The 26,668-nt window shown below is 39.7% G+C and overlaps 1 protein-coding gene across 2 annotated transcripts; it reads left to right on the top strand.

The window, feature by feature from the left end:
* Positions 1 to 2,490: 2,490 nt before the first annotated feature.
* On the top strand, positions 2,491 to 16,751 carry LOC131218949 (adenylyl-sulfate kinase 3-like). Of its 2 annotated transcripts, XM_058213861.1 has the most exons (7): positions 2,496 to 3,068; positions 4,548 to 4,688; positions 7,083 to 7,232; positions 8,100 to 8,218; positions 8,477 to 8,561; positions 12,062 to 12,108; positions 16,086 to 16,751. In XM_058213861.1, the coding sequence occupies exons 1-7, from the start codon at positions 2,765 to 2,767 to the stop codon at positions 16,182 to 16,184; spliced, it is 945 nt and encodes a 314-aa protein (XP_058069844.1). In that variant the 5' UTR covers positions 2,496 to 2,764; the 3' UTR covers positions 16,185 to 16,751. The 2 variants fall into 2 exon arrangements, with proteins under 2 accessions (XP_058069845.1, XP_058069844.1); XM_058213862.1 differs by lacking the exon at positions 7,083 to 7,232 and having other exon boundaries at positions 2,491 to 3,068.
* The last annotated feature ends 9,917 nt before the right edge of the window (positions 16,752 to 26,668 follow it).

Here is a 26,668-nt window from a genome sequence, read left to right as displayed (position 1 = left end):
TGTGAATGGTCTAGATGGAATATACACATCACGGTGAGCCCCATGAAAGTTCTTGGCATTTTCATTCTAACTGTTTCCTTTCATCAGGCTTGTCAATTTCGGATCTAACTCATTTGTGGTATCCAATATTATTAGTGTTGTTGTTATTTTTTGTATTGGTGCGTGGGCATATAGAGTTGGAATTGCTGCTTTAATTCGAACTGAACAACAATGATCCTCAATATCAAGATTAGCAAACATGTAATGTATGACTGAGATCTAAAAAGATCGATCGCATATTCAGCCACTCATTCAGTGTGTAAAATTAGATCAGCCGATATCGAGGGGGTCTACTTCGTACTTTAATAATGAGTTGCATCTTTGACATTTGTATGAAAGGACTTTTCAATAGATACAAAATTGAAAGAGGGAAGAAATTCTTATAGTCGGTTGCGAAAAACAGTTGAAGAACACATTCCCAACGGGTGATTTGAGTCTAGCATGTAAGCGAAAACTCAAATTACTACTAACGACAATCAGCTACTCACGCAATGGATTACACTACGGAATGTAAAAGCAGCGGGCTAGGAAAGTAATGACTATATTACGGAATGTAATTTGATTAACATGATAAGCAAGCGATTTTACTATGAAATATAAATTGACAGAATAATTTGAAAGATAAGTTTGGCTTGTTTGAGTTGGTATGAGATAAATTTCCTTCTTTTTTTTCATTTTCTATTTATAACTTTGATTTAACCATTTAGATTTTTCTCGCATTATAATAGTTACTATAATTGTTCTCCATTCTTGCACTCTTGGATGTTTCTCACGTTCTTTGTTTCCTTTACTTTTTCCTCTTTCCATTTGTCATGCAATTGTTTAAGCATGATTGTCTCTCCATCAGCTGCTTTGGCAGCACATGACATCACTTGATATGTCTTGATTATACTTATCGAGAAATCTCCCTTGTACATATTTGCCGATATATGAATGAATCATATATATTTATATGGATTACACGGAACTCTACATGATTGGTTGCAGTAAAGTATTATGATAATGAGGATGAACAAAGAAAATGATGAAGGGACACCCTGATCGACAGCTAAGTGGTATAACTGGTGAAGATACCTCGTTTCAACACTGAGGTCTTGTTATTGATACCCCAATGGGGGTGGCTGACAGTAGAGTGTGTGCTGAGAGATTAACAAGCTAAAAAAGAAAAGAAAAACTAAAAAGGAAAATGATGAATAGGGTAGGTTTCTCACACAGTATGGTGGGCAATAGGAAATTTCTTGGGCACAGGCAATCCGCGACCGTTTATCTGAGCTGATGAATGCAGCGTGCAGAGAGTTTGAGGGGCCTCTCCACGGCATCTGTTTCCCCACCATTTTTTTTTTTTTAATGTACATTCTTTCAGGTGATAGCCCTCATCTGAACCATAAATGACAAAAAATCAGCCTGATAAAAAACCTATAATGGGCTGGCGATCCCAATCGGAACAACCTGAAATTGCTCCAGTGGCCCACCTGATATTTGGATTAGGCTGATTTTTATTTTACTTCATCCCAGTGAATTATACTTAATTAACGGGTTAGATGAAATATACCTACCGTAGTGACTCCACTAATAAATCTATGCTTGGCATCTCATCCTCATTGTCCCTGCGGTGTGGCCCACGTTGATCTCCCATGTTGATCTTACTAATATTTCCCCACGGACCTGTGATCGAGGATAGAACCTGATGGTTGGAGTGGATTTTAGGTACTTGACATGCCGGGTCCTCCAAGATGTATTTTTAAGTTGAAGAGGTATGGTAGAGGATCCGGGTCCATTACAGAGCGCCGGAGTAGGGATCACACGCTCTAACCGGACTATCAAATAGCTCATGCTTCACCCGATTACCTTCACTTTCCACAAACATAGGGATTCCTTTCCAGATGTGTGATCCCACCATGATGTGTGTGTTTCATCCACGCCGTTCATCCATTTTTTCAGATCATTTTAATTTATGTGACTAAAAATTAGGTATATCCAAATCTCAAGTGGACCACATAATAGGAAACAGTGTTGGTTGAACACTCACCATTAAAATCTTCTTAGGGGCCACAGAAGTTTTGGAAGCTGATGTTTGTTTTTTTTTTCCCCCCTTCATCGAGGTCTGTATTACCTAATCAACAGGTGATATGTCAAATACACATTACAGTAGGCCCTAGGAGGATTTTAATGGTGGACATTCAATCACTACTGTTTTCCTCTGATGTGGTCCACCTAAGATTTAAATATGCCTCACTTTTTGGGTCAAGCCCTTAAAATGATCTGAAAAAAATGGATGGACGGCCTGGATAAAGCACATACATCATGGTGGGGCCCACAGAGCACCGACCACTAGCCAGGCTACTGGCCGCGTGACTAGCCAAACATCGTCCCTCTAATCTTGGGTATTTTTAAGTAGAAGACGTATTATTACAGAGGTATTGTTAACTCATGCCTCACCTGATACCCGTCCCTTTCTGACAGACACAGGGATTCCTACTTCCAACGTTTAAGGAAGGTTAAAAGAGAAAAAAGAAAAAAAGAGGAAAAGTCCCTAAAACACCAAAAATCTCTCCTCTCGTTTCCACCGCTACTTTCCAAAATCCCCATTTTTCTCGACTGCATCGGGATTTCATCTCTTTCCATCCCCTCCTATTTATACCCCACCAGAGAAGCAGCGTCCATACGTCCATCCAATCTCTGAAATGCTATTGGATTCCTCTCATTGGCCTTCTCTTCGAGAGTGATGATTTCAGTTCCAGCACGATCGCTTCTAGGTCTGTCTGGCGTCGAATTTCCACCGTCGCCGAATCTAGGGTTCTTGTTTTCCTCGTTCGAATCATCGAGTGCGGTTGGCTTTGATCGGAAGATCAAGGGGTTGGGGATCTTTACCACCGTGAGATTGAAGTTTTCGCCACCGATGAGGGCGAAAGAGGAGTCGAGAACTGCTGCATTTGTGGATGGGAAGGGGGAGGAGAATGCTGGTCGGTTGGAATCCGGATCTGCTACGAAGAAGATGGATGGTTGCGATTGCGCCTCGGCAGTTTCCGGTATCGTTCTTGGTTGATTTGGAGATTTTTTAATTCTATTTTCTGCTTTGAATGGATCTTTTCAGTTTGAATTATCTGTGAATTTTGAGTAATTAGTTTGCGGCGGTGCAAAAAGTTAGGATGGGCTAAGATGAATTTGTGTGGCAGAAAATCTAACCTGAATGTGGTGCATGTGCTGGAAAATGGCACGGCAGTCAATTATCTGGACCATTTGTGGGGTGGGTCCCACCATGGATGGACCACTGCCCGTGGTTCGTACGGAATAGTTGTTCTTCCCATCTGTTGATTGGCTTTTTCCTGCTTAGTGCTGACTGTTGCTGATATTCTTTTCTGCCATCCACTTATAGGTCACTAATTGGAATTTGGATGGGTAAGATCATCTGATTGGCGAAGGCTTTTTTTTTTGGCACTGTGGTTGATTCATTAGGACCACCTATGGATGGTTTGGGTCATGGACCGTTGTGTCAGGCATTGATTTTGAGTGCAGGATACTGAATATTGAATTAGGGCACTGTGCTCCTGTTAGATTACCAAATTGGTGTGGTAGTTTTGAGATTCATGCTGTCGTAATGTGAGAATCTATATTCTCATGTGAAATTTATTTGATATCTAATAGACAGACCTTTGCATTTATCTGGATAGCATCCATGTCATCAGGTCTTGTACAAACACATCATTAAAAAAGTAAAAGAAAAGAGAATAAGGTGGTTTTTCTCAATTAATAGTCTACCATCAGAAATAAGGTTCACAACAAAGTCAGGGTAGAGAGAATAAGACAGATGCAACAACCAAGGCTCCATTATTAATATGCGATAAAACAGTAAGACTTTCTCAGTTGGGGTGTTGTTTCAGAAATTTGAGGGTCTCCTCAGATGGGGTGTTTTGTAGGGTTTTATTGTTTTTCAGGGATCGGGCGCCTCAAGTCTTTTACGGTTTCTTTGGGTTTCCCTCCCAGTTTCGGGGCTGGGTTGTTTTATTTTAGTTTTCTTTGTTGTTCTTCTTTTGTCTGTTTTTGGCTCTGCCTAATAAATTGCTTCATCTTTCAAAAAAGAAAAAAAGAAAAAAAAGTAACCTAGCCAGAAGAAAAGTCTATGCAAATTAATATTAATATTGGTAGAATGAAATGCCCATGAATGATAATGCTTTGGAAGACAAATGCGTGAAAAAAGAAGTGGCTAAATCTTCCTCGACAAATGCTGAGATTTTAATTGACAAATTGTTTTTTCAAATAGGTTATGGCATCGTTCAACAAATTCATTTGGTTTCAAAATCATGGTGCCTGATTATCTGTCTTGCTTAAATATTTTTGTAAGCATGTATTTGAATTTTCATATTTAGAGTCTCATGATAATATTATGAGATTCAAACGCAAATCATTAATATATTTTGTAGTCTCGTCCTTCATGTGGCAATCTTGAGCTGTTAATTTAATTGTAGTAGCATTTTCAGTTAAAGGATTTTGATCTTCCATTCGACCAGGGACAAATGGTGTTGCGATGTCTACCGTTGGAAAGTCGACGAATATTGTCTGGCAAGAATGTTCAGTTGGAAAACTTGACAGGCAAAAGTTACTTGGACAAAAAGGATGTGTCTTATGGATTACGGGTCTTAGTGGTTCTGGTATGTTGACGAACTCTTGTTGCAACTACTTCCATCCATGACTATGAATGGCTTTTTTTCCACTTTCTAGTTTCCTCGATGTTTGAGGGAAGAAATGGTGAGGAAAGTGGATATTATTTCAGAGCATTGCACAGCCATATGTTTTTTTGAAAGGTTACACTGCCGGGGATTGAACCGTGGATCACTCACACATGCTACACTCTCTGCCGGCTCATCTAATGAGCGGGAGACATTCATATATTTAAATAACAAATAAATCTTTTGTGCAAAATTACTTCTCCTAGTAAGATATTAGCCACGAGTACCAGAGATGATGACATCAATGTTCGTGAAGCTTTAAATGTTCAAGCATTTAGTTTTTTTTTTTCTTTTTAATTATAAATCTTTTGTGCACTTTTCTCTTTTTCTTCTTCCTTTTTTTTTTTCCTGCTTTAATCTATAATTTGATTGCCATTGCTTATCAGGCAATAGTGTTTGATAGTTCTTGTTCATTGATGGATGTGGATTGAATAGTGTTTAGTCAAGTTTCTTACTTTTTTCTCTTCTTATTTATCAAGTTGTTGATCATTCATCATCATTGTGGTCATCATCTTAGCCTTTCTCCCAGCAAATTGGGTTGTCTTTGAGATGGTGGATTGACAAAAGTTTTATGATTGGCTGCTCACCAGACATCAACCTTCCTCTTACCCAGGCTCTTGGAACTGGCCATGGTAGATGCTGACATTAACACCACTCACAAGCATGGCCCCACCCACTATTGACCCCCCAGCCTAAATATTACACAAGAGGCCCCAAGCAAGCAAAGTTGTTCATGGAGGGGCAATTGCTAGAAAAACTGCCAAGCATGAAGCTCTCACACACGTGAAGGGTCATGCTTGTACAAAATGTTGGGGAACTCATTGATAAATGATTTCCAATACAATGTGTGCATTGTTTATATGTGTTACTGTTCACTTGTGTGTGCTTTTTGCATGTGTTTTGTTCACATGCTCGTACTGTTTGTCCTCGTGGACTGTTCACATGGGTCCACTGTTCATCTTATTGTTTGCATGTGCATGGTTCACGCGAGCATACTTTTCATCCGAACATATGCATGGTTTAAGTATACTTTTTTTTTTCTATTTCTTTTTTGTCGTTAGTTAGTTTTCTTTTTGTTTAAACTTGCCCACAAGTGGTTTATGATTGAATTAGGAAAGTGGTCTGAGCAAGGGCTTTACTATATACAAGGCCACCATACATGTGGAACTAAACATGATTATTTTAGTGATTAAAAAACTCTCTTATCTAAAACCTGTCCTAGGTTATGGGGGTTTTATGCTCCTTTTCATCTGGTGGTTCTGTGCCCAAGATCTATCCTCTCTAGTGGTGTCATGCCCTAGATCTATTCTTGTTTATTTCCTCTCCTCTTTTTTTTTTTGTGAATAAGAAACTCTCTTATCTAAAACCTGTCCTTGGTTATGCCCCTAGATCTATCCGTTCTAGTAGTGTGATGCCCTATATCTCTTCTTGTTTATTTCCCTTGTATTTTCTTGTTCTTTAGTTCCTACATGACATTCCTTGCAATTGGATGTTTATTTCTCTCATAGAATTGGCACCTTTATTCTAATCCAAAGTTGGATTTCAATTTTCAATCAGCAGAATCAGAATGATATGTGCAACCCTTGGTCTGCACTTTGCCTTGAAAGTTACTTGCATGCATATTGGCTCTACCTCAATCTACGTGCACCTGAGGAGAACTAAATTATAGGAAGAAACAGACAATATTATAATGCAGAGTTGATATTGGCTATAAATCTAGCTAAAATACATCGCCAATGGGTTATCTTCTGACTCTTGACAGGAGGTTGTAGAAAGGACCTGGAACTGGGCGTTCTCTTGGGGGCTGACTTAGAAAGCTCGTGTCGGTTGTAATTGAATTTCCTTTATCGTCTCTTGGGGGCCTGAATCTATGTTGTACTCCTGATGATCTTTCATCATACCATTTTGTTTGGCCTTTTTGAGCTTTTTGCCTCTAGTTTAATAGATTGAAGTAGCCATTCAAAAAATAAAAATAAATCAATCTTGCCAATGCTCTGATCAAGATCAGTAGGTCAACGAGAATTGCTCCTGTAAAATCTTTGAGCTAGTCTCAAGGTATGCATCTAGAGCTGATTAGCACTTTCCTGCTTGGTATGAGTATGCATGCATGAAAATTTTATATATCCGTGATTCCTGTGAAAGAAGTGAAGGTGGCATCTTTGCTTCTTTTTTTTTTTCCCCCTTCTTTTCTCTTGTATGTGTCTGTTTTTGTTAAACTTTTGTGTTTTGTATACTGTTTTGTTGATATCTGTTTCTTAATTGCCTTGTTATTTTATTTGGTTAATTTCTTATTTCTCACTTACATTCAAATTTTAGGGAAAAGCACACTTGCATGTGCATTAAGTCAAGGGTTGCATGGTAGAGGAAAGCTGACGTACATACTTGATGGTGACAATGTTAGGCATGGCTTGAATCGGGATCTTAGTTTCAAAGCAGAGGATCGTGCAGAAAATATACGCAGGATTGGTTAGCATTGCCAGAAAGGCTTATGTTACTCTCGTTTTACAGACTGGATTATTTGCAGAGTTGGCAAGTCTTGCCAGAATGGCTGTTCATTTTTTTGGTTCTCTTTGCAGCACAATTTTAACTCCAAATTAATGAGAGATAAAAGGCCTGTTTGCACGTGGTAGATCCAAGCATATTAGATTGAATTGGCCATCAAAGTAAAACGTATTGAAGATCCTACGATCCCAAGAGTTTAGTAGCCTAACTTAATGCTTTCCATCAGTACTGGGTCTTTTGGCATATTGGTTAGGTTCTTAACGATTGGTATCAGAGCCAACACCACGTCTTGTGTTCGAATTATGGAAGGGTCAACCTGTGGAAAGGGCAACCTGGACTAGAGTGAAAGCCTCCACGATGTGGAGAGGGCTACCTGGATGACCAAAGTGCAGCTGCCATGAGTGGAAAGGGCCACCTAGAAAAGATGCCAGAGTGTCACCACAGAGTGGGCCGCTGCGGAAGTCGGCTTTGGAGCGTGGTGAAACGTTATGATCTCAGGAGTTTTATAGCCTAACTTAACGCGTTCCATCAGTCATGGGGCTTTTGGCGTATTGGTTAGGTTCTTAACAGAAAACATGGTGCTCTTTTAAGTTTTAACGTGCATCCGCTTGGAGGGTGTTCTTCTACCTAAACTCTAACATTTTTTGGGTAAACAATCTGATAAGTCGGGAATCACCCTGTCCAAACAGGTCATGCTATGTGCATTTTATTCAAGCAACCTCATGCGGCATGGCAAACCAATAAGGCCAATTAGATGTTGGGCAAAATAGATCATTTCTGCCAAATTGTTCGTTCCAGTCGGTTCTAACTTATTACGTTCCCTTATTTCAGGAGAAGTGGCGAAGCTCTTTGCAGATGCTGGTGTTATCTGCATCGCTAGTTTGATATCCCCATATAGAAGAGACCGGGATGCCTGCCGTGCACTATTGCCTGAGGGACAATTTATTGAGGTTGGTGTCAAGGTTTAAATGGGTGTATTGGGCATCGTATCGTTCACCACCGATATGGCCTCGTATCGCTATGTGTTGGACTGTTTTGGGCAGATACGGCCATATCATTCATGGACGGTACCGATACACATCTGGCAATGTGTATGGTTTCCGATGATGCTTTAAAAATATTGGTTGGTGCTTCTTGTTATAGTGTTTCTTAAACTTGGTAAGAGTCTTTTTGCTGTTGGAGGGCTAATGAAACATACATTTTTGAAGGTTTTCATGAATGTGCCATTGGAAGTATGTGAAGCAAGGGACGCAAAAGGCCTGTACAAGCTCGCACGTGCTGGAAAAATTACAGGTATGCACTTGGAATCTATTTCATACAAGAATTCTGATTGCATTGCTGAAACATGTCACATAATGGCTCGAGAAGCAGCAAATGTATTCAATTTCGACACGGAAACAAAAAAATGCACCACATAATGACTTCATGATGTTTGAACTGTTTGCAGAAAGCATGTAATACCTCGTGGATTACTTCAAGTCAATCTAAAAAATTCTCGTATTCCTTACAGATGCATGTGTTGATAGAAATCAAACATTCCATGAAGCATTTAAATCCTCTAACTTATAGATCTTGGTGTATAACTTTACTGTATGCAGTGATAGTGAATTTTCATGAAGAAAAAACAGGGCAATGAACATCTTATCACAACTACACACTTGCATATCCATACTCATCAGATCAGCATATAAATTTACCGCTTAAAATACTGGAACTGAACATATGTTTAAATGTGGGAGTATCACACAAGGATGCATTGATTGTATGCTTTGTCATGGTCATGAGAAGTTCAAGAAATGGGTAAGGATGAGGTACATGACAAACAACCATCAACTATTGCAACTTTGCCTCAATCTTTGCTTATGCATCGTGATTTCCCGGCCCTCTGGTATCAGTTACTTTTGGATGGTTAGTTGCAAAGGATGAAGTGCTGACCATCAATCATCTCTGGAGTAGGGATATTATTGTAACAAATGCATGCTCTCTCTGCCTCAAAGATGCAGAATCAGTGAACCACCTCTTCATACACTGTCTTCAGCTCTATCTTATTGAGGCGAATGATGCATCTATCTGATTTGCAGTGCTAATGCCCTGGATCAACTGAAGCTGTACTTTCAATGTGGAAATGGGGGTTGCGAGAAAAGAAAGAGGAGATTCTTGGTTATCTGGTGGGTCTCCTTATGAAGGGAGAAATAATAGAACTTTCAATAACAAATATGGAAGTGCATACATGGTTTTTCAAAGGTTCAAACGGAGGGTGGTTTTGCGAGCACTGGGTAATACTCATTTTAAAGGCTGTAAATGGGAAGATTTCCTGGGTATTTGGGGGATCATTGAAGTTCTGTTCCTGAGGTTGTAGTGATATGATGCCTCATCATACCTTTTTAGTCCTTTTGGGTTCTTCCTTTTGTTTGGTGCTAATAACATCTTGCAATTCATAAAGGAAAAAAGATGACCGTTGAGTAGAAGAAGCTGTCACTGATTGCAGGGTGAGGTAAGCTGCAAATTATTTGGACTGAAACTGATTTTCGGTCCCTTCTTAGGATCCTTGGGCGTAATGGATGTGCTTGTTGAGCCCATCAAGGTGATTCATGGTATTGCACTTTAACTGGGAGATGAATTCGATGAATAAATACGCTCTTCATGGATCCTTATTCTTGCTTGGGTGGTAGACTCTCAGGAGTTTCAACACCCGGTCAAGGGTTCGAGTATCCATAGGTGGTGAAATTCCACTAGCGTGAGTGTGTGGGGGTGTGTGTGCTTGTGTGTTTAAAAAAAAATAAAAAAAATAAATACGCTCTTCATTGTGTCACTGATAACTGGCGCTTGGTTATCACATTCTTTTGCACTCAAAGCAATTGATTTATGCTTTGCACATTTGAGAACATGATGGGGGACATCATGCGCACACGCACGCCCTCCCTACGCACATACGCAAGGAGGAGGATGGCCTCACCATCGATCTGGATCGATGACGACGTCCAGGGAGGGCTTCCTAGTTAGAGGACTGCGTTTTGGTTTCTTAGAGTGGACCCGATCGTCATGTGAATCCCACCATGGGTTCTCATGATCGTGGCCCACTATTCTAAACGATCTAGTACTTTGATTTTTGGTTATTATTGTTATTAGGAACATCATGGATGGTTTAGATTGCTTTGGTTAGTTGTTATTTGTGGTTACTTCGTCTCTAAGTAATAGGTCGCGCACATGGCGCGAGTTTTGGGGTATATGATTTTATTATAAATAGGAACCCCTTGTAGTCTTTTTTCTCATTGATGATTGGAATAGAATTTTCGCGTTTTCCTGCTCCTTTCTGAGTTGTGAAAACGTAATTGGGTGCGAAGCCCTCTCTTCTTCGAAGGGCTACTGTCGTGGTGCGAAGCCACACCCATCCCGATTCACCCCCATCTCCTACCATCCATATTCACATTTTCCTACAGCCATCCAACCTTCAAATCCATTGGTATTTTGCAGCCCATCCTTCCCTATAGCAAATTTTCAAAATCTGGCCTTGTAAGGCGGAGCACCACGCGCGGATTGGAACTCGGATCGAGCTGAAACTTGGTGGTTGTGTGGCTCAGCCCTGGTCGACCAGATCCAAGTTGGGGTTTTTTTTTGGGTTCGTGGGCCCCACACACATGCGGACAGCCCTCAATGCACGTGCGTTAGGCCTGGTCTGCTGTCCACACGTGCGGGCTGGCTTCAAGTTCATTATCTCCTCTCTTTCACTTATATCTTACTTGATTTCCCTAACCCTAACCTTAGATTGTCTTGAATTTCAATTTTTATTCCCTTTTCTTCGACCCTAGGGTTCTCCGAATTGAAACATGTGAATCCCTTGGGTTTGGGAAATATTTCTGTGCGTGTGGATGAATTTACTCTCCTTTGAGCATTGTTTGGTCTATAACTTTAATTGATTCAGCCCTAGCATGTGTAGGCCTGGACCTGCGTAGATTCACCTTGATTGAGTGCTTGACTTTATGTGGGATGTGGAATTTTGCGTGATTGTTTTGAACTGGTATGATCTAAAGCCTGGAATCTCACATTTCATGTTTAAAATTTCCTGTCCTGCATCAGAACAGCTTTTCATGGTGCCAAATTGGGAGTTTCTTGTTTAAGCTTCAGTTTCTTCCACCTTACCTAGAATACGGTCTGTTCGATTTTTATAACTTTTGGTTAAGTTGATTTGGGTCCTGATGATTTGTGGCATCAATTCTGAGCAGTTTGCTTAAAGGATTAGGTGTGGTATTATCATCACCTGGACTGCATTGCGAATTTTGACAAAGACCAGATCCCAGCATTCGTTGTTCAAAGATGACCATTGATCTAGTGCTCCCGTGGTTTGTGTGTAGGAGAATGGACCCACCTTTCGTTGCATCTGGCACGAGATGAAAAAGAGGGGGCTTCATCTATCGATGAACAGTGGATTGACTCTGCTGTTGGCAATGGTTTTTCTCACCTTTCCTATCAGTGTGTTTGACAAAACCTTTGCTCTTGATTCATCAACTGGCATTCAAATAGAGAGCTTTCATTAATGCTAATTTGGAAGTTAGGATCCCTCAATGTTCTGCATTCTGTTGTTTAGTTGGAGTCGAAGTTTTTCATACTCTTTTCACCATCTTCCATGCGTTGGCCAATTGCCTCTTTCTTTGAAATGCTTGAACCTGTTTTTGTTTAATTGCCATTTCCAACTGCAATCAGGCACGGCAGTAGATGGATCAAAATTGTATTAAATTATTGAACTCTGGTCCCACAGGCATAGCTTCTCTACTAATTATCATAATCTGATGCAGGTTTTACTGGGATAGATGATCCATACGAGCCACCTTTGGATTGTGAGGTGTGTACTTTCAATCTTCAAAAATGTGTTCCAACCATAGTTCTAAAACTCGCCGACTTGACTCAATACTCAGCTGAGTCAACTCGAATATTTGAGTTTTTGAGCTGAGTCTCTGGGAAACTTGGGACTGGGCCTGACTCGGCTGGGCTTGGAGATACTCGAACCAGAGTCACTCACCTAACTGGCTGGATTTATATATTAGAAGTAAAATATGTTGGCCAGTTAAGAAGAAAAAGTAAAATATGCTGGGAGCAAGATTTGAACCTCCAACCTCAACTAAAGGAGGCAACAACTCTACCAGTAAGTTGTTGGTAATGTTGATGCCTTTAGTTATGTTTTACGTTACTTAATACATCTAGCTATTTAAAATATCTACTAACATTCATAATATTTTCAATTTTATAATAAGTAAATATGGAGGCTGGTCAGGTTGGGTCAACTCGACTTGGCTGAACATAGAGTCAAGATGAGTTTTCGGGTTTTCAAATTATGGTTCTAACACGGCTGGCTATTCAGAAGTTATATGCTTTGATATATTACCCATGCAAAACAAGACTACCTTTCTAGAGTTGTCCGATTCTTTTAATCTAAACATAGCTTTCATTTTTTTAGAACTTGAAGATTTTATTGCAAAGAGGCCAGAAGCCGAAATAATTACAAGAGAACAAAAAAAAGAGAGACTACAATTGCAAATCTGCCCAACTTTCAGAAAACTGATCTGCTACAATTGCCTTTGCTTCGATCGCCTATACCATAACCAGCTCCTTTGCTGTAAGACAAACCTCCAAAGAGGTTCTTTTCCGATTTCTAAAACAGCGGTTATTCCTTTCCAACCATAATACCAAATTTCAGCCAGAAGACAATGACGCCATATTTTCTTCCTATCTGCCCTTTACCCCTGCTATGCCAAAGACAAAAAGAATAAGTCAATAGAACCTGGCATGATCCACTGAAAACCAAACTTGGCGAGAAACCCCTCCCATACCTTCTTGGCAAACTTACAATGAATTAAAAGATGATTCACTGACTCTTCAGCCTGATACACTTAAGACACATTTGAAAGGGCCATTCTTCTCTCCTGTAAGTTATCAACCGTAAGAACTTTGTTTCTTCCCAATAACCAACCTGAGGCCTCCACCTTCGGAGGAGCTTCATATCTCTAGACATATGTTGTATGACTAACCCCGTTGACATTTAAACCACCATCAAGAACATGCCAAACTTTTCGTCTAACCACCTCATCAAATTGGTTTGTGATATCACCGGGCGAACCTTACTCAACAAATCCAACAAACTCAACAACTCCCCCACCTCATCCTCATTTAAATTCCTCCTACAAGGAGGAGCCCAAACAATTACATCCCCATGGAACGAAAATCATCTAGCCACTAACACATTCACCTCTTGTGATATCCTTGCTAAACGGGGAAACCTCTCCCTAAAAAATTTTCCCCTAACCAGACATCCTCCTAAAATCTAATACCTTCACCATTGCCCAAGTAAAAACCCACTCCCTTCCAAACCTTATATTTTAAGGAGGCCACTCCTTTCCAAAGAAATGATGCCCTATACAACGATGAAGCCTTAGTGATGCAGGGATATGTGATGACCTAATCCTAGATGCATGTATAATCAGGTTAAAGAATGTTCAAGTAAATACATGAATCAACCAACCGTTTCTAATCAAAGGGATTAGGTAAAATTCAACACAAAGATGAGGTCATTTCGTCAGGAACATGTATCTTAGCATAAAATCGCGTAAACAGTAAAAAGGGAGGACTTAGGGATATAAGGATTTCTCAGATCTAGCATAAGTCAGTCCACGGTCAAGTTTGGTTATGATTCTACTGACTAACCATCCATCTTTTCCGTTCAAACTAGAAAGGGGGTATCCAGAGAGGAACGAAAGGGGTAAAGAACGAAGGGTTCAAGATGAAGAAAGTACGGGTCCTTTTGTTATCAAAAGAAAAGGAGGATGATTCTTACCCTCCTTACTTTTTCCTGCACCTCGAAGATTTAGAAAGAAGGAAACCTGAAATCGGGGTGAAATCCTCAACACCCAAGGGCGAATCCTGATACCTTAATCTCTTGAATAAAGAGAGAAAAAATATGAATTTCTATTCATTCAATAATAATGAAAATAGAGTTTCCCACAACGTATATATAAGCTATGGAAAAAGTAAAAGTGCACTAAAGTCCCTGAAAACAAGAAAAATAACAAAAAGACGAAAAAAAATAAAGAAAGTGATATAAAGCCCCTGAAACAAGGAAAAAAGAACAAAAACGCCTAAAACTAAAACACCTGTGTGGTAGGGTGTGAAATCCGACCCATGGATCTATGGTCAGGGTGCGGTTATGCCGCTCCTGCACTCGTAGCGCGTCAGAAAATGGGTCTAATGGACCCAACGTCCATCCACATTAACTCCTCCGCTCCGGTACTCTGTCGGCGACGCTTCCTTCTTTGGTACACTCTAAAGGGTGCATCACTGATGTCCGCATCACTTAGTCCACTTAAAGTCTTCTTGAAAACCATACTTCCTACCTACAACTTCTCTGCATAAACTGCCCTCTTCAACTCCATACCTCCACACCCATATATCCAAAAGTGCCAAATTCATTTCTCCTAAAACCCAAAGACCAGCATTCCCCCTTGATTCCACTGTGTACAAACATTCTCCCACTTCATTAGATGAAACTTATGTTTTTCTTCCGCCCCTCTCCACAAAAAAATCTCTCTCAGTTTTTTCAAGCTTATCCATCCATCACCACTTTTGGACATTTAAATAAAGACATATAGACACTGGTAAGTTGGACATCGCTGCCTTAATTAGTGTGAGTATTCCTCCCAATGACAGATGCCTACTCTTTCTTCTTGATAACTTACCTTTGATCCTTTCAATTACTTTAATACCATAGATGTTTAGCCGGCTTCCTTATGCATAATGGCAACCCAAGATATGTTGATAGAAACAAACCTTGTCTACAACCAATTGTCTTGCAAATGAGCCTACCTCCTTCCCTTGTCAAACCCACTCCCAAAATTTCACTTTTATCTGAATTCACCTTCAAACCCGACACTACCTCAAAACATATTATCAACCTTCATTTCATTTTCCTCGCACATAAGCAACAAGCCATCCACATATTGAAAATGTGATATTTGAAACTGAGAATTATCATCTTTGAAACCTTTAACTAAGCCCGACTGCTACTCCTTTATCAATTATCCTACTCAATGCCTCACTCCATAACTTTCATTATGCCCTTGAAAGATGGATAGACTACATGGGTTGTACATTGTTCTGGTCCGTAATGAGACCTTCATGCTGCATCTCACTTCCAAACAAGATAGTTGCATGTGCCAGTATGTCTTGCTTAAATGCTCTTGCTCCGCAAAACTTAAAAATGGTTCCCTTAACCATTCAGCACACATGAAGTGTCTAGTGCATATACCTCTAAGTCCTTTTAAGGGGTTGTTTGGGATGATGGACTTGGGGCAGGGATTTGTGAAATTTGTGAATTTCAAATTCCCCTATTCCCCCCCCCCGCCCCCCCCTTTTTTTTTTTAATTTTTTTTAATTTTTTTTTGGGGATTTCCTAAATCATACCTATAAAATCCACAGAATTGGGGCCAACTCTAGACCACCCCCACCCCCCAAAGAAAAATAAAAAAGACTAAGGAATTGGCAAATCCTCGAAATATGACTCTTTTGAAAGGGTTAAAAAAAGTAATTCCTTTCCGATAAAGCTCCCCAAATCGAAGAAATTTGTAGTTTGATTCCCAAACAGTGGACTTTCGAATTTGCCAAATCCAAATCCATTAATTTGACATATTCTAGGCTTACCAAATTCATTATTATTATTATTATTATATGTTATGATGATCCCAAACAGGGGGCCTAGAGAAACTAAAAGGTGGAATTGTTTGGAGCCATTGCCACTGCTTTTTTAACTGAATTTTTAACTGTCTTTCTCAGATTGAATTACACCAGGAAAACGACATTTCTACTTCCCCCAGTGCTATGGCAGAACAAGTCATATCCTACTTGGAGGAGAAGGGCTTCCTTCAGGCCTAGCTATTTACCCACCATTCCGAATTCTGTGGGGGTGCCTCTTGACTTCTGGAGCTACTTTCAACTTGCAAACCACAAGAGGTAGCTGAGTTCCAAGTCATTTAATCGATTGATGGATTGATGGACACTATCACATAGTGTGTGACCACATGCCTCAACTTTGGCTAGCGATATTAGAAGTTTAGAACAGATTTTGGTAGATGCTGTGTCCGATCGATCCTCTCTCTGCTGGAGAGTTGTAAATGTGCATCTTGTTCTGTGGCCACACCAGCTCTTTTCTTGCAGAAATGACGCGTTACTCCTTATTTTTCAGGCCCCTGCCAAAATAATGCAATTCCCATCAAATCCGTCTTTCCCTTCCTTTATCTACATAGACCGAGGATAGTTTGAAAATTTGTTGAATGCAATCTGTTGCTTTGCATTTAGTGTCTCCTGCTTTTCTTGTTTTTAGAAAGAATATGAATCAATATAGAAAAAAGAGAACGCTGCTTGTACATTTTGGAATCTACGAATATAGTAAAGCAGAAGTCACATTGCCACTGCCTATGTGGTGGCCCTCTCCTTTCTTTATCCATTTCGCATCCAGTCCTTGTCTAAAGTGAACTGAACTGCAAGGGTAAATCGTTCTTTTTAGGGAGACTCTGCCGGCTCATGGCCTTTCAGGAGCAAGTGTGGACTCAGAAATTTGTTCAAATCAACTTAGACCTGATGAAATTTTGAGCCAAGTTACTGCGAGAGACTTGAAACCAGGACTTGGTTGGAAATCGGCAAGAACTCGATGCGACTTGGCATGACTTCAATCAAGTTCGAGTAACTTGGACTCAAAATTGCACTGTCCAACCTGATTCAACGAGATTTCAGAGTTGCTGAGAAACTTGTTTGCATGTGCCTATGGGCCGATGGCCCAGCTTGTCCTTATTGGGTCCCCAAACTTGTTTGCATGTGCCCAGGCGAATAATGAACAGCCAATCTGACCCGTTGGCCTGGTCCAATCATCAAGTCTGGGCTATCAAAAAAAAAAAGAAGGGATGGTTGATAGATACTTGTTATCTGTTCTTATTCACCACATGTGGATAACTCGTTGAGGGCTTTATCAAAGGTGTTCTTTTTAATAGTGCTATCCTATCTACTTCTGGATAGATGATGTATTTGGCTAGCTTTTAAAATTAGCTTTTACTCGGAATAGATAATTTTTGACTTTCGAATAGAACATAGGCATGGGTAAAACACTGTTTGGCTAGCTTTTGAATATACCTTCTGCTTCTACTTCTACTTAAGAATAACTTTCGGTTTCTTAGGCTAACATCTTTTTCTTTGTTCATCGGACAATTATTGGGCTTACATGATGTGGACCAGATTCATGTGGGCCACGCCTTTGATTAGGTGGGTAGGGGCCTATAAGATGGTTGTTTTAGTTTCTGTCATTAAATGTCTGCTGATGTTGAAAATCAATAACCAGAACTAATGTCCAAGCCGAAATGGTCTGATTCTATTGGTACTAAAGTTGAATGGTCATATTAGGCAGATATCAAAGTCCAACTGTTTAATGATTTCCAGAATGATTATGAATGCCCTGTTGCACCAATATAGAAGATGAATGGTGCAATTGTATTCAGATGAATAATTCTATTAAGCTAATATTGAGAATCGAGGTCCTAATTAGACTCATGTTGAAGACAGGTCCGATTAAAGTAATACTAAAGATGAATGGTCCAACTGAACTGATATTAAAGATAATCGGATCGTTTATTTTTAAAAATTGATCCACGTAGACTGTTGATCTTTAACATCCCCATATATGGACAGTTCATCTTTAATATTGACCCAATTAGACATTGACTTCAAATTTAGACTACTGGGATAGTTAATGTTTCACATCCCTTTAGTCGAATCATTCATGTATGGTATTGTTCTAATTAGATCATTTATCTTCGATATTGATCTCAGTTCGTTAATTATTAATGTTAGTCCAATAGGACCACTCATCTCCACTTTCAATACAAACAGACTGGTCATATTCAAAACTGGTCCAATTATGGTTTTTATTGGACCATTCATCTATAGTATTGATCAATTTGGACCCTGTGTTTGAGTTTTTGTATTGCTACAAGTTTCACTAGTTGCGGATATGAAGATAATATTGTTATCACCGATAACCAGAAATGTATCACTTATTGAGGAAAACATTGGGGAAACAAAAGAAAATGGTGGAATTTCTTAATGAGACATCAAAAGATGCTAAAATATACTATAATTATATATTTAGAAATTAAATAATTACAAAAAGATGCATACATAATAAGTTTCTTTTTAATGGGGGTATAAAAGCACGTGACATTGACTTAGGGACAATAGAAAAACATGGAGAAAATGGTGGAATTTTTTAATGATACTTCTGGAAATGCTAAAATAACATATTTGCATATTTAAGAATCAAATAATAGCAAAAAATGTATATTTACACATTTACGAATCAAATAATAAATTTCTCTTTAATAGGGCCTAAAAGCATGTACTTTTTACTCAAAGAAACATGGAAAAAATTGTAGATCCATCCATCCATGCATGCACATATATACATACAAATACTCATGTATGATCCATCCATCTATGCATGCATGCACACACACACACACACACACACACACACACACACTTCATCCAACCATCCAACCATCCAGCCATTCATGCATACATATATACGTATAAAAATATGCATTTCATTATACAACCATGCACCATAAAAAAATCGAAGTAAAGATTTTTTTTAATAAACAAAATTTCAACGATATCAATATATTGGTGATATGATTGAAATATCATTGATACACTAGCAATATAAGCGACGGTTGAAATTTTTGTAGTAAAATATTTTAGCAATACACTAGCGTTATCGATATATTGGCGATACAAGCGACACTTGGAATTTACACAACCAAAAATATTGGCGATACATTAACAATATTAATACATCAAATACATAGCGATATATCGCCGATACTTGAAATTTTGAACTAATTGGACCATTCATTTTTAATATCAGTGTAATCAGACTATTCCTTTTGATATCGTTTGAATTTGACTATTTGTCTTCTATACTGGTCCAATTAGGCTACTGAATTAGTGTCATTAGAGTCGGAACATTTGACATTCGTCCAATTGAGCAGTTGATTTTCAATATAGGCACAATCAAACTAATCAATGACAAAGACTAGACCAACTATCTTGTGACCTCACCTATGATTATGGTTCAAACTTGTAGCCTACATTGAATTGGATTCTCCATCATGTGGGTCTAATAATTGTCGGGAAGAGAGATGTGTGAGTTTGAGGATGAGCTATGCTAAAATGGCGATGCACAAAATTTTTCCTTGCTTGGCCTTAAAGATGAGTGACTTTGGTCATTTGTACATGTAAACACCCTTGACCCAACTTTTCCTCAACTTGGGTCCTTACTCATGCCTTTACGGTAGACTCATAAGAGTTTCAAAATGAGGTCATGGGTTTGAACACCCATTGTGGTGTAAGTGTGTGGGTGTGAGTGCGTGTGTAAAAAAATATTCCCCAATTCTCCATTAATGTCTACCGCGGGGTATGGGCCAGGGCTCTAGTTACTTTGGGTCATGTATGGGTGTGACTAGTTCCCTATTTAGATGACTTTAGATTTGTAGTTTGAATATTTTTATAATTAGTGACACTTGATACTGCATTATGACTTATGATTCATGCCTACGTAAACTCTCCATTGTTTATGAGATCATCTAAATGTAATTCAAATCTGAAGCCCATTAGGGCACCCCTGGCACTTGGGAATTCGGGAGCCAAGTTCTTACACGACCCTTGAAAACCCGGGGTGTTACACAGATCCTTGAGGATATGCTCAGAGCTTGCATGATTGACTTCGCGGGTAGATGGGATGAGTGCCTGCGATTGGCTGAGTTCGCGTACAACAACAACTATCAGGTGACTATTGACATGACTCCTTTTGAGGCATTATATGGCAGACCGTGCAAATCTCCGAGCTGTTGAACCGAGGTTGAAGAGCGGCGTCTCCTAGGTCTCGAGCTTGTGCAGCAGACATTAGAGGTCATCGACATCATCAGACAGATACTACCAAAAAAAGGGGCAAAGGCTACGGACCAAATTCGTAGCCATAGACCTATGGATACGGACAAAATCCGTAGCTAGTCCGTTTCCTGACCGTCGTCGTAGGTGCTGTAACAATAGGTCTGGAACCTATGGTTACGGATTTAATCTGTAGCTATAGGTTACAACAGTTACAGATATAATCCGTAGCAATTATATCTGTAGCGAAAACGTGAAACAGCTACGAATATTATTTGTAGCTAAAAGTCCGTAGTAATATGCCAAAATTGAAAAGGCTACACCTGTCTGATTTAGTGGCTACGGTCAATATCCGTAGCTATTTTGTACATTAAAAAATAAAATCATTTATTCATTCAATTACCACCTGTACAATCATTCATTCATTCACTTACAATCCTTCATTCAATCAATTACATCATTCATTCATTCAATTACAATCCTTCATTCAATCAATTACAATTACAATCAATTACAATCTAATTCATTTAATCAATTACAGTTACAATTACAATAATGCTGAAAATACAAATCTTTGGCTTCATTAGAGAAATGTGCTCGACTTTACCCTGAAATTTCAACAGCTTTGTATATTCCATCATCCTACAAAAAGTCATGTCATTGATAAATTAGAATGCCCATTGGGGAAAAGAAAGATAGTGAAAGAAGTGCATCACGTATAACCACTTTTTTTTTTTTTCTTAATGAATTAAAAAAAAAAAAAAAAAACTCAATGAGGAATGAAATTGACACAAATGAAATGGTCTCACCATATGATCATAGGTTTTGGTTTAGGTTTAGGTTATAGGTTTAAGTTACGGTTAGGTTATAGGTTATAATTAAGTTTAGGTTATAGGTTAAGGTTTAGGTTATAGGTTTTGGTTTTGGTTTTGGTTTAGGTTTAGGTTATAGGTTTAGGTTTAGGTTATAGCTTTTGGGAACTTGATTATATGTTAAGGTTTAGATTTAGGAAATCGGGTTCAGGTTCGGGATCGGGTTTAGGTTTGGGTTTTCAAGTTTAGGTTTAGGTTAATGAGTTGAGATTAGGATTAGGTGTAGGTTTGGGTTTAAGGATTTGAGAATATATTTAAGTTTTAAGTTTAGATTTAAGTTAAAGGTTTAGGGAAAGGTTATAAGTTTAGGTTTAGGTTTAGGTTATAGGTTATAGATTTAGGAAATTGAGAATGGGTTATGGTTTAGGTTTAGGAAATCGGGTTCAAGTTCGGGATTGGGTTTAAGTTTGGGTTTTCAAGTTTAGGTTTAGGTTTAGGTTAGGGAGTTGAGATTAGGATTAGGTGTAGGTTTAAATTTAGGGAATTGAGTTTAGGTTATAGGTTTAGGGAGAGGTTAGGTTTAGGTTATAGGTTTTGGGATTTGAGAAAAGTTTTAGGTTATAAGTATAGGTTTAGGTTAGGTTATAGGTTAAGGTTTAGGAATTTGAGTTTAGGTTATAGGATTAGGTTACGGTTTAGGTTACGGTTTAGGTTTAGGTTATAGGTTTTGGGATTTGAGAATGGGTTCAGGTTTAGGTTATAGGTTTTGGTTTTGTTTTAGGTTATACGTTTAGGTTATAGGTTTTTGGATTTGAGAATAGGTTCGGGTTTAGGTTATAGGTTTTGGTTTTGGTTTAGGTTATAGGTTTTGACTTAGGTTATAGGTTATAGGTTTATGTTAAGGTTTAGGTTTAGGTTATAGGTTTTGGGATTTGAGAATGAGTTCAAGTTTAGGTTATAGGTTTTGGTTTAGGTTATAGGTTTTGGAATTTGAGAATGGGTTCGGGCTTAGGTTATAGGTTTTGGTTTCGGTTTAGGTTATAGGTTTTAGTTTAGGTTATGGGTTATAGGTTTAGGTTAAGGTTTAGGTCTACGTTATAGGTTTTGGGATTTGAGAATGAGTTTGAGTTGAGGTTATAAGTTTTGGTTTTAGTTTAGGTTATAGGTTTTGAGATTTGAGAATGGGTTCGGGTTTAGGTTATAAGTTTTGGTTTTGGTTTAGGTTTAGGTTATAGGTTTTTGGATTTGAGAATGGGTTATGGTTTAGGTTTTGGAAATCGAGTTCAGGTTCGGGATTGGGTTTAAGTTTGGGTTTTCAAGTTTAGGTTTAGGTTTAGGTTAGAGAGTTGAGATTAGGGTTAGATGTAGGTTTAGCTTTAGGGAATTGAGTTTAGGTTATAGGTTTAGGGAAAGGTTAGGTTTAGGTTATATGTTTTGGGATTTGGGAATAGTTTTAGGTTATAAGTATAGGTTTAGGTTAGGTTATAGGTTAAGGTTTAAGGATTTGAGTTTAGGCTATAGGTTTAGGTTTAGGGATTTGAGTTTAGCCTATAGGTTTAGGTTTAGGGATTTGAGTTTATGTTATAGGTTTAGGGAAAGGTTAGGTTTAGGTTATAGGTTTTGGGATTTGAGAATAGTTTTAGGTTATAAGTATAGGCTTAGGTTAGGTTATAAGTTAAGGTTTAGGTTTAGGTTTTAGGTTTAGGTTTAGGTTTAGGTTTGAGTTTTGAGATTTGAGAATGGGTTCGGGTTTAGGTTATAGGTTTTGGTTTTGGTTTTGGTTTAGGTTATAGGTTTTGGGATTTGATAATGGGTTCGGGTTTAGGTTATAGGTTTTGGTTTTGGTTTTGGTTATAGGTTTTGATTTAGGTTATAGGTTAATGGTTTAGGTTAAGGTTTAGGTTTAGGTTATAGGTTTTTGGATTTTAGAATGGGTTTGAGTTTAGGCTATAGGTTTTGGCTTTGGTTTAGGTTTTAGGTTTTAGGTTTATGTTTAGGTTTAGGTTATAAGATTTGAGAATGGGTTCGGGTTTAGGATATAGGTTTTGGTTTTGGTTTAGGTTATATGTTTTGATTTAGGTTATTAGGTTATAGGTTTAGGTTGTAGGTTTTGGTTTTGGTTTTGATTTAGGTTATAGGTTATAGGTTTAGGTTAAGGTTTAGGGAAAGGTAATAGGTTTTGATTTAGGTTATAGGTTATAGGTTTAGGTTTTAAGTTTAGGTTTTGGTTTTGATTTAGGTTATAGGTTATAGGTTTAGGTTAAGGTTTATGTCACGCCCCGAACTTGGAAACCTGGCTCACAAAATTCCCGATCGCCGAATCCGGCGCCGACAGCCTCCGTAGAACCCCATTTTCGGATCCCGGCACCCATTCACCAGGTTCCGATCCTGGGATACTACAAGGAGGATTTCAAGTCATCAGTCTGATTCATAATGAGCATAACAAAAGCATAACCCACAAATAATAACCACAAGAACACCACCACAAAATCCACTATGATAAAAAACTTTTGAGTACAATGCGGCAGAAAGGGAAAATACAATGTAACAAAAGAAACAAAACTCCAGAAGCTCAGCTGCACGCTCCAACTACAACGAGACTATGGCTGCGACTGCGTCCTGGCGTCACCTGCACGCATCAGTCGTGCATAAGCTTATGGAAAGCTTAGAGGGTGGTGTAAGTGTGTGCGCAATATAAGCGTGCTCAAAATGCAAGGTCAGAGTGATGCGGAATCATGGTAATGAGCACATGAATGCAATCAGCCGTACCAAGGCTATGTGGTGCAAGATATGAATGCTATCGGCCATAACAGGGCCATGCGATGCGAGATGCAACTCAAGCATGCCAAACCTCATCATGGATCAGTACAGTTCTCATTCAGGATAATCACCGGGGTTCAATACACTCCAAATGGCACTGTCGCTCTCCTAGCCGCACAGTCCAAATGAGCGTAAGAAACCTCACTATCCGCCTGATCAATAGTTTGCCAATACCTATCCGGCACGTCGATAGCGGACCCATTCGCGAGCTGGTCAAACTCAGCCTAGTATTGCCCCCTACCCTCGGGCGAGTAAGGCCACACCCCTTTCCAACCGACCACGACACAGTGGGAGACGCGGCCTCCTGGTATTCGGCCCTCGTGCGCTCATATTTCCACTCGGTCTCGACATTGGAGTCATCCTCTGGTACCATCGGGTTTAGGGATTTTCACCCAGGGACGTCTATGGCGCCCGTATGCTAGAACCAAATATTTCCGGTATCCAACTCAGCCATCCACGATGTGTCTATGGAGGCTATGGCCCTGATGTCGCTAGGGCATACAGTAATTACAATCACACAAATGCAAGTGCATGAGTCACACTATCAGTCATGCAACAGTCTCGCGTGTACCATGCACTTATATGGGGTAACTCCGCCTATCAGGGAGCCCATAAACAGTCGGCCCGAAGGCATATGCTATGATTGGTCACTCCTCACATCAGGCATACATATGGTGCGAATGATCATGAATCATGCATCTATACTAAACATGTAATAAGAGATGGGTTCTAGGTATAATGGAGATGGGCCTAGACGGCCTACTTACCACAAGTTTGGGCCTATCAGTGGGCCTTAGGGAGAACTATAATGCGGACATTTAACCAACATTATCAATGTGGACGTCAAACCAGCATCACTCCCAAGGCGTGGCCCGTTACAAAATCAACACATATACCATGGCGGAATTACACTACAAGCATGGGCCTATCAGTGGGCCTTATGTATGTCCTATTGGGCCTTGACCTATGGGCCTCCAGCACATCAAATGGGCCCCATACATAGGTCTCATATATACATATCAAGGTGGGCCTCAATGACGGGCTACACATGCATCAACATGGGCCTAGTCACATGGGCCTTGTGTACATTACAATGGGCCTCATAATATGGGCCTTATACAAATCAAGGTGGGCCTCAACAAGGATCACCAATACATGAAGATGGGCCTCCACAATGGGCCTTAAAATATCTCCAAAATGGTTGGATAGTCGAATGAAACACATGCATCCTGATGGAGCCCACACTAATGGAGGGTGTGGTTTACAATACTTACATAAGTGGGGCCCACCATAATGCTTATTTTTCACCCAGCCTAAGGCCCAATATAATGTTTATTTTCCACCCAACTTAAGGCCCAACATAATGTTTATTTTCCACCCAATTGTTCATAAAGCTACTTGAACCAAGGTAGGGCCCACTTGACTGGGCCCACTGGAATGTTTATTTTCCACCCAAACTATTCATAAGGTCACACGGACCGTGGGTGGGGCCCACCGTTATTTTTTATGCATCCCCAGTACACGGTCAGGGAGCCCACCGTTATTTATTTTATTTTTATTTTATTTTATTTTGTTTTACACATGAATAGGGAGCCCACCGTGATGTGGTCCACAATCCAGCCCACTCATTATGTGTGTCCCACTTGGCTGAGGGTACAGACCAAGTTTCAGTCGCATCCAAATTTCAGGTAGGCCCCACCAACGATTTTATATATTTTAGGCATGACTTCACATGATTTTAAATGATGTGGCCACCAGAGTTCCATATACAACTGACTTTTGGCGTGGACGGATGAACTGTGGGGACCCATCAAATGCTCGGTGTTGATGATCAAAATTCATCACCGTGGGGGCTCACAGCTGGAGCCGTGAGGCCCCAGCGACCGCCCGCTCGTGGCAGCAGCAGCAGCAGCGCTGCTGCTTTAAAAAAAAATTTATTATTATATATATATATTTTTTGTTTTGGGGCCCACCGAGATGTGATTCACAATCCAGCCCACCCATTATGTGTATCCCACTGTTCTACCCGTCCAGAACTAGTTTCACCTGCATCCAAACTTCAGGTGAGTCCCACCGAGTACTTTTTTACGATCTAGCATGTCTTCACATAGTTTTAGATGGTATGGCCCACCTGATGATCCGATCGCCTTAAAATTTTGGCTCAACGCCTAAAGAAGACTGGAGAATAGATTGGACGGTGTGGATCACATACATACATCAAGGTGGGGCCTGCATGGGCAGTCCACTAAAAAGTAACTTTTTCTTCCCTTTTTTTTTTAGCCATGCCTTACGCCTACGTCCAGCGTCTCTGGACGCTGGACGGTTGGATAAACACTGCCTCATGGTGGGTCCCACGCGTGAGTGGCCTATGTTCATCAAGGTAGGTCCCACATGATCATGGCCTACCATATATATAAATATTAATAAAATATTATAATATATCATTTACTCTAAATAGGGGGGGGGGGGAATCTTTCCTAAAATGAGGTGGGCCACCCTATTTGATGGATGGAGTAGATTTAATATATTGGTGGGGCCCACTTCATTCTGAGGAAGAGAGAAAGAGAGGGAAAGAGAGAGAAATAGAGAGAGATACACGGTGAGATAGAGGAGGGACCTCGCCACTATGGGCCCTCCATTTCATACATGCATACATCAAACGGGTCCCACCACATGTGGCCCAAAAAAAATAGGAGAAATGACGGTGGATCACCCACCTTATCTTCCTTCTCCTTGCTCCCTTGGCTTCAAATGCACCTTGCCTATGCCTTGGATGGTGGATGATGGGGG

The sequence above is a fragment of the Magnolia sinica genome, chromosome 11 (assembly GCF_029962835.1).
Source record: "Magnolia sinica isolate HGM2019 chromosome 11, MsV1, whole genome shotgun sequence".
Lineage (NCBI taxonomy): Eukaryota > Viridiplantae > Streptophyta > Magnoliopsida > Magnoliales > Magnoliaceae > Magnolia > Magnolia sinica.
Note: the sequence above shows the minus strand (reverse complement) of the source record. Positions and strands in the feature narration are given on the sequence as shown.

Coding starts and splice junctions, on each gene's coding strand:
- LOC131218949 (XM_058213861.1), top strand. CDS start 2,765: ATGATTTCAGTTCCAGCACGATCGCTTCTAGGTCTGTCTGGCGTCGAA. Junction 3,069..4,547: donor TTGCGCCTCGGCAGTTTCCG/GTATCGTTCTTG, acceptor CCATTCGACCAG/GGACAAATGGTGTTGCGATG. Junction 7,233..8,099: donor AGAAAATATACGCAGGATTG/GTTAGCATTGCC, acceptor CCCTTATTTCAG/GAGAAGTGGCGAAGCTCTTT.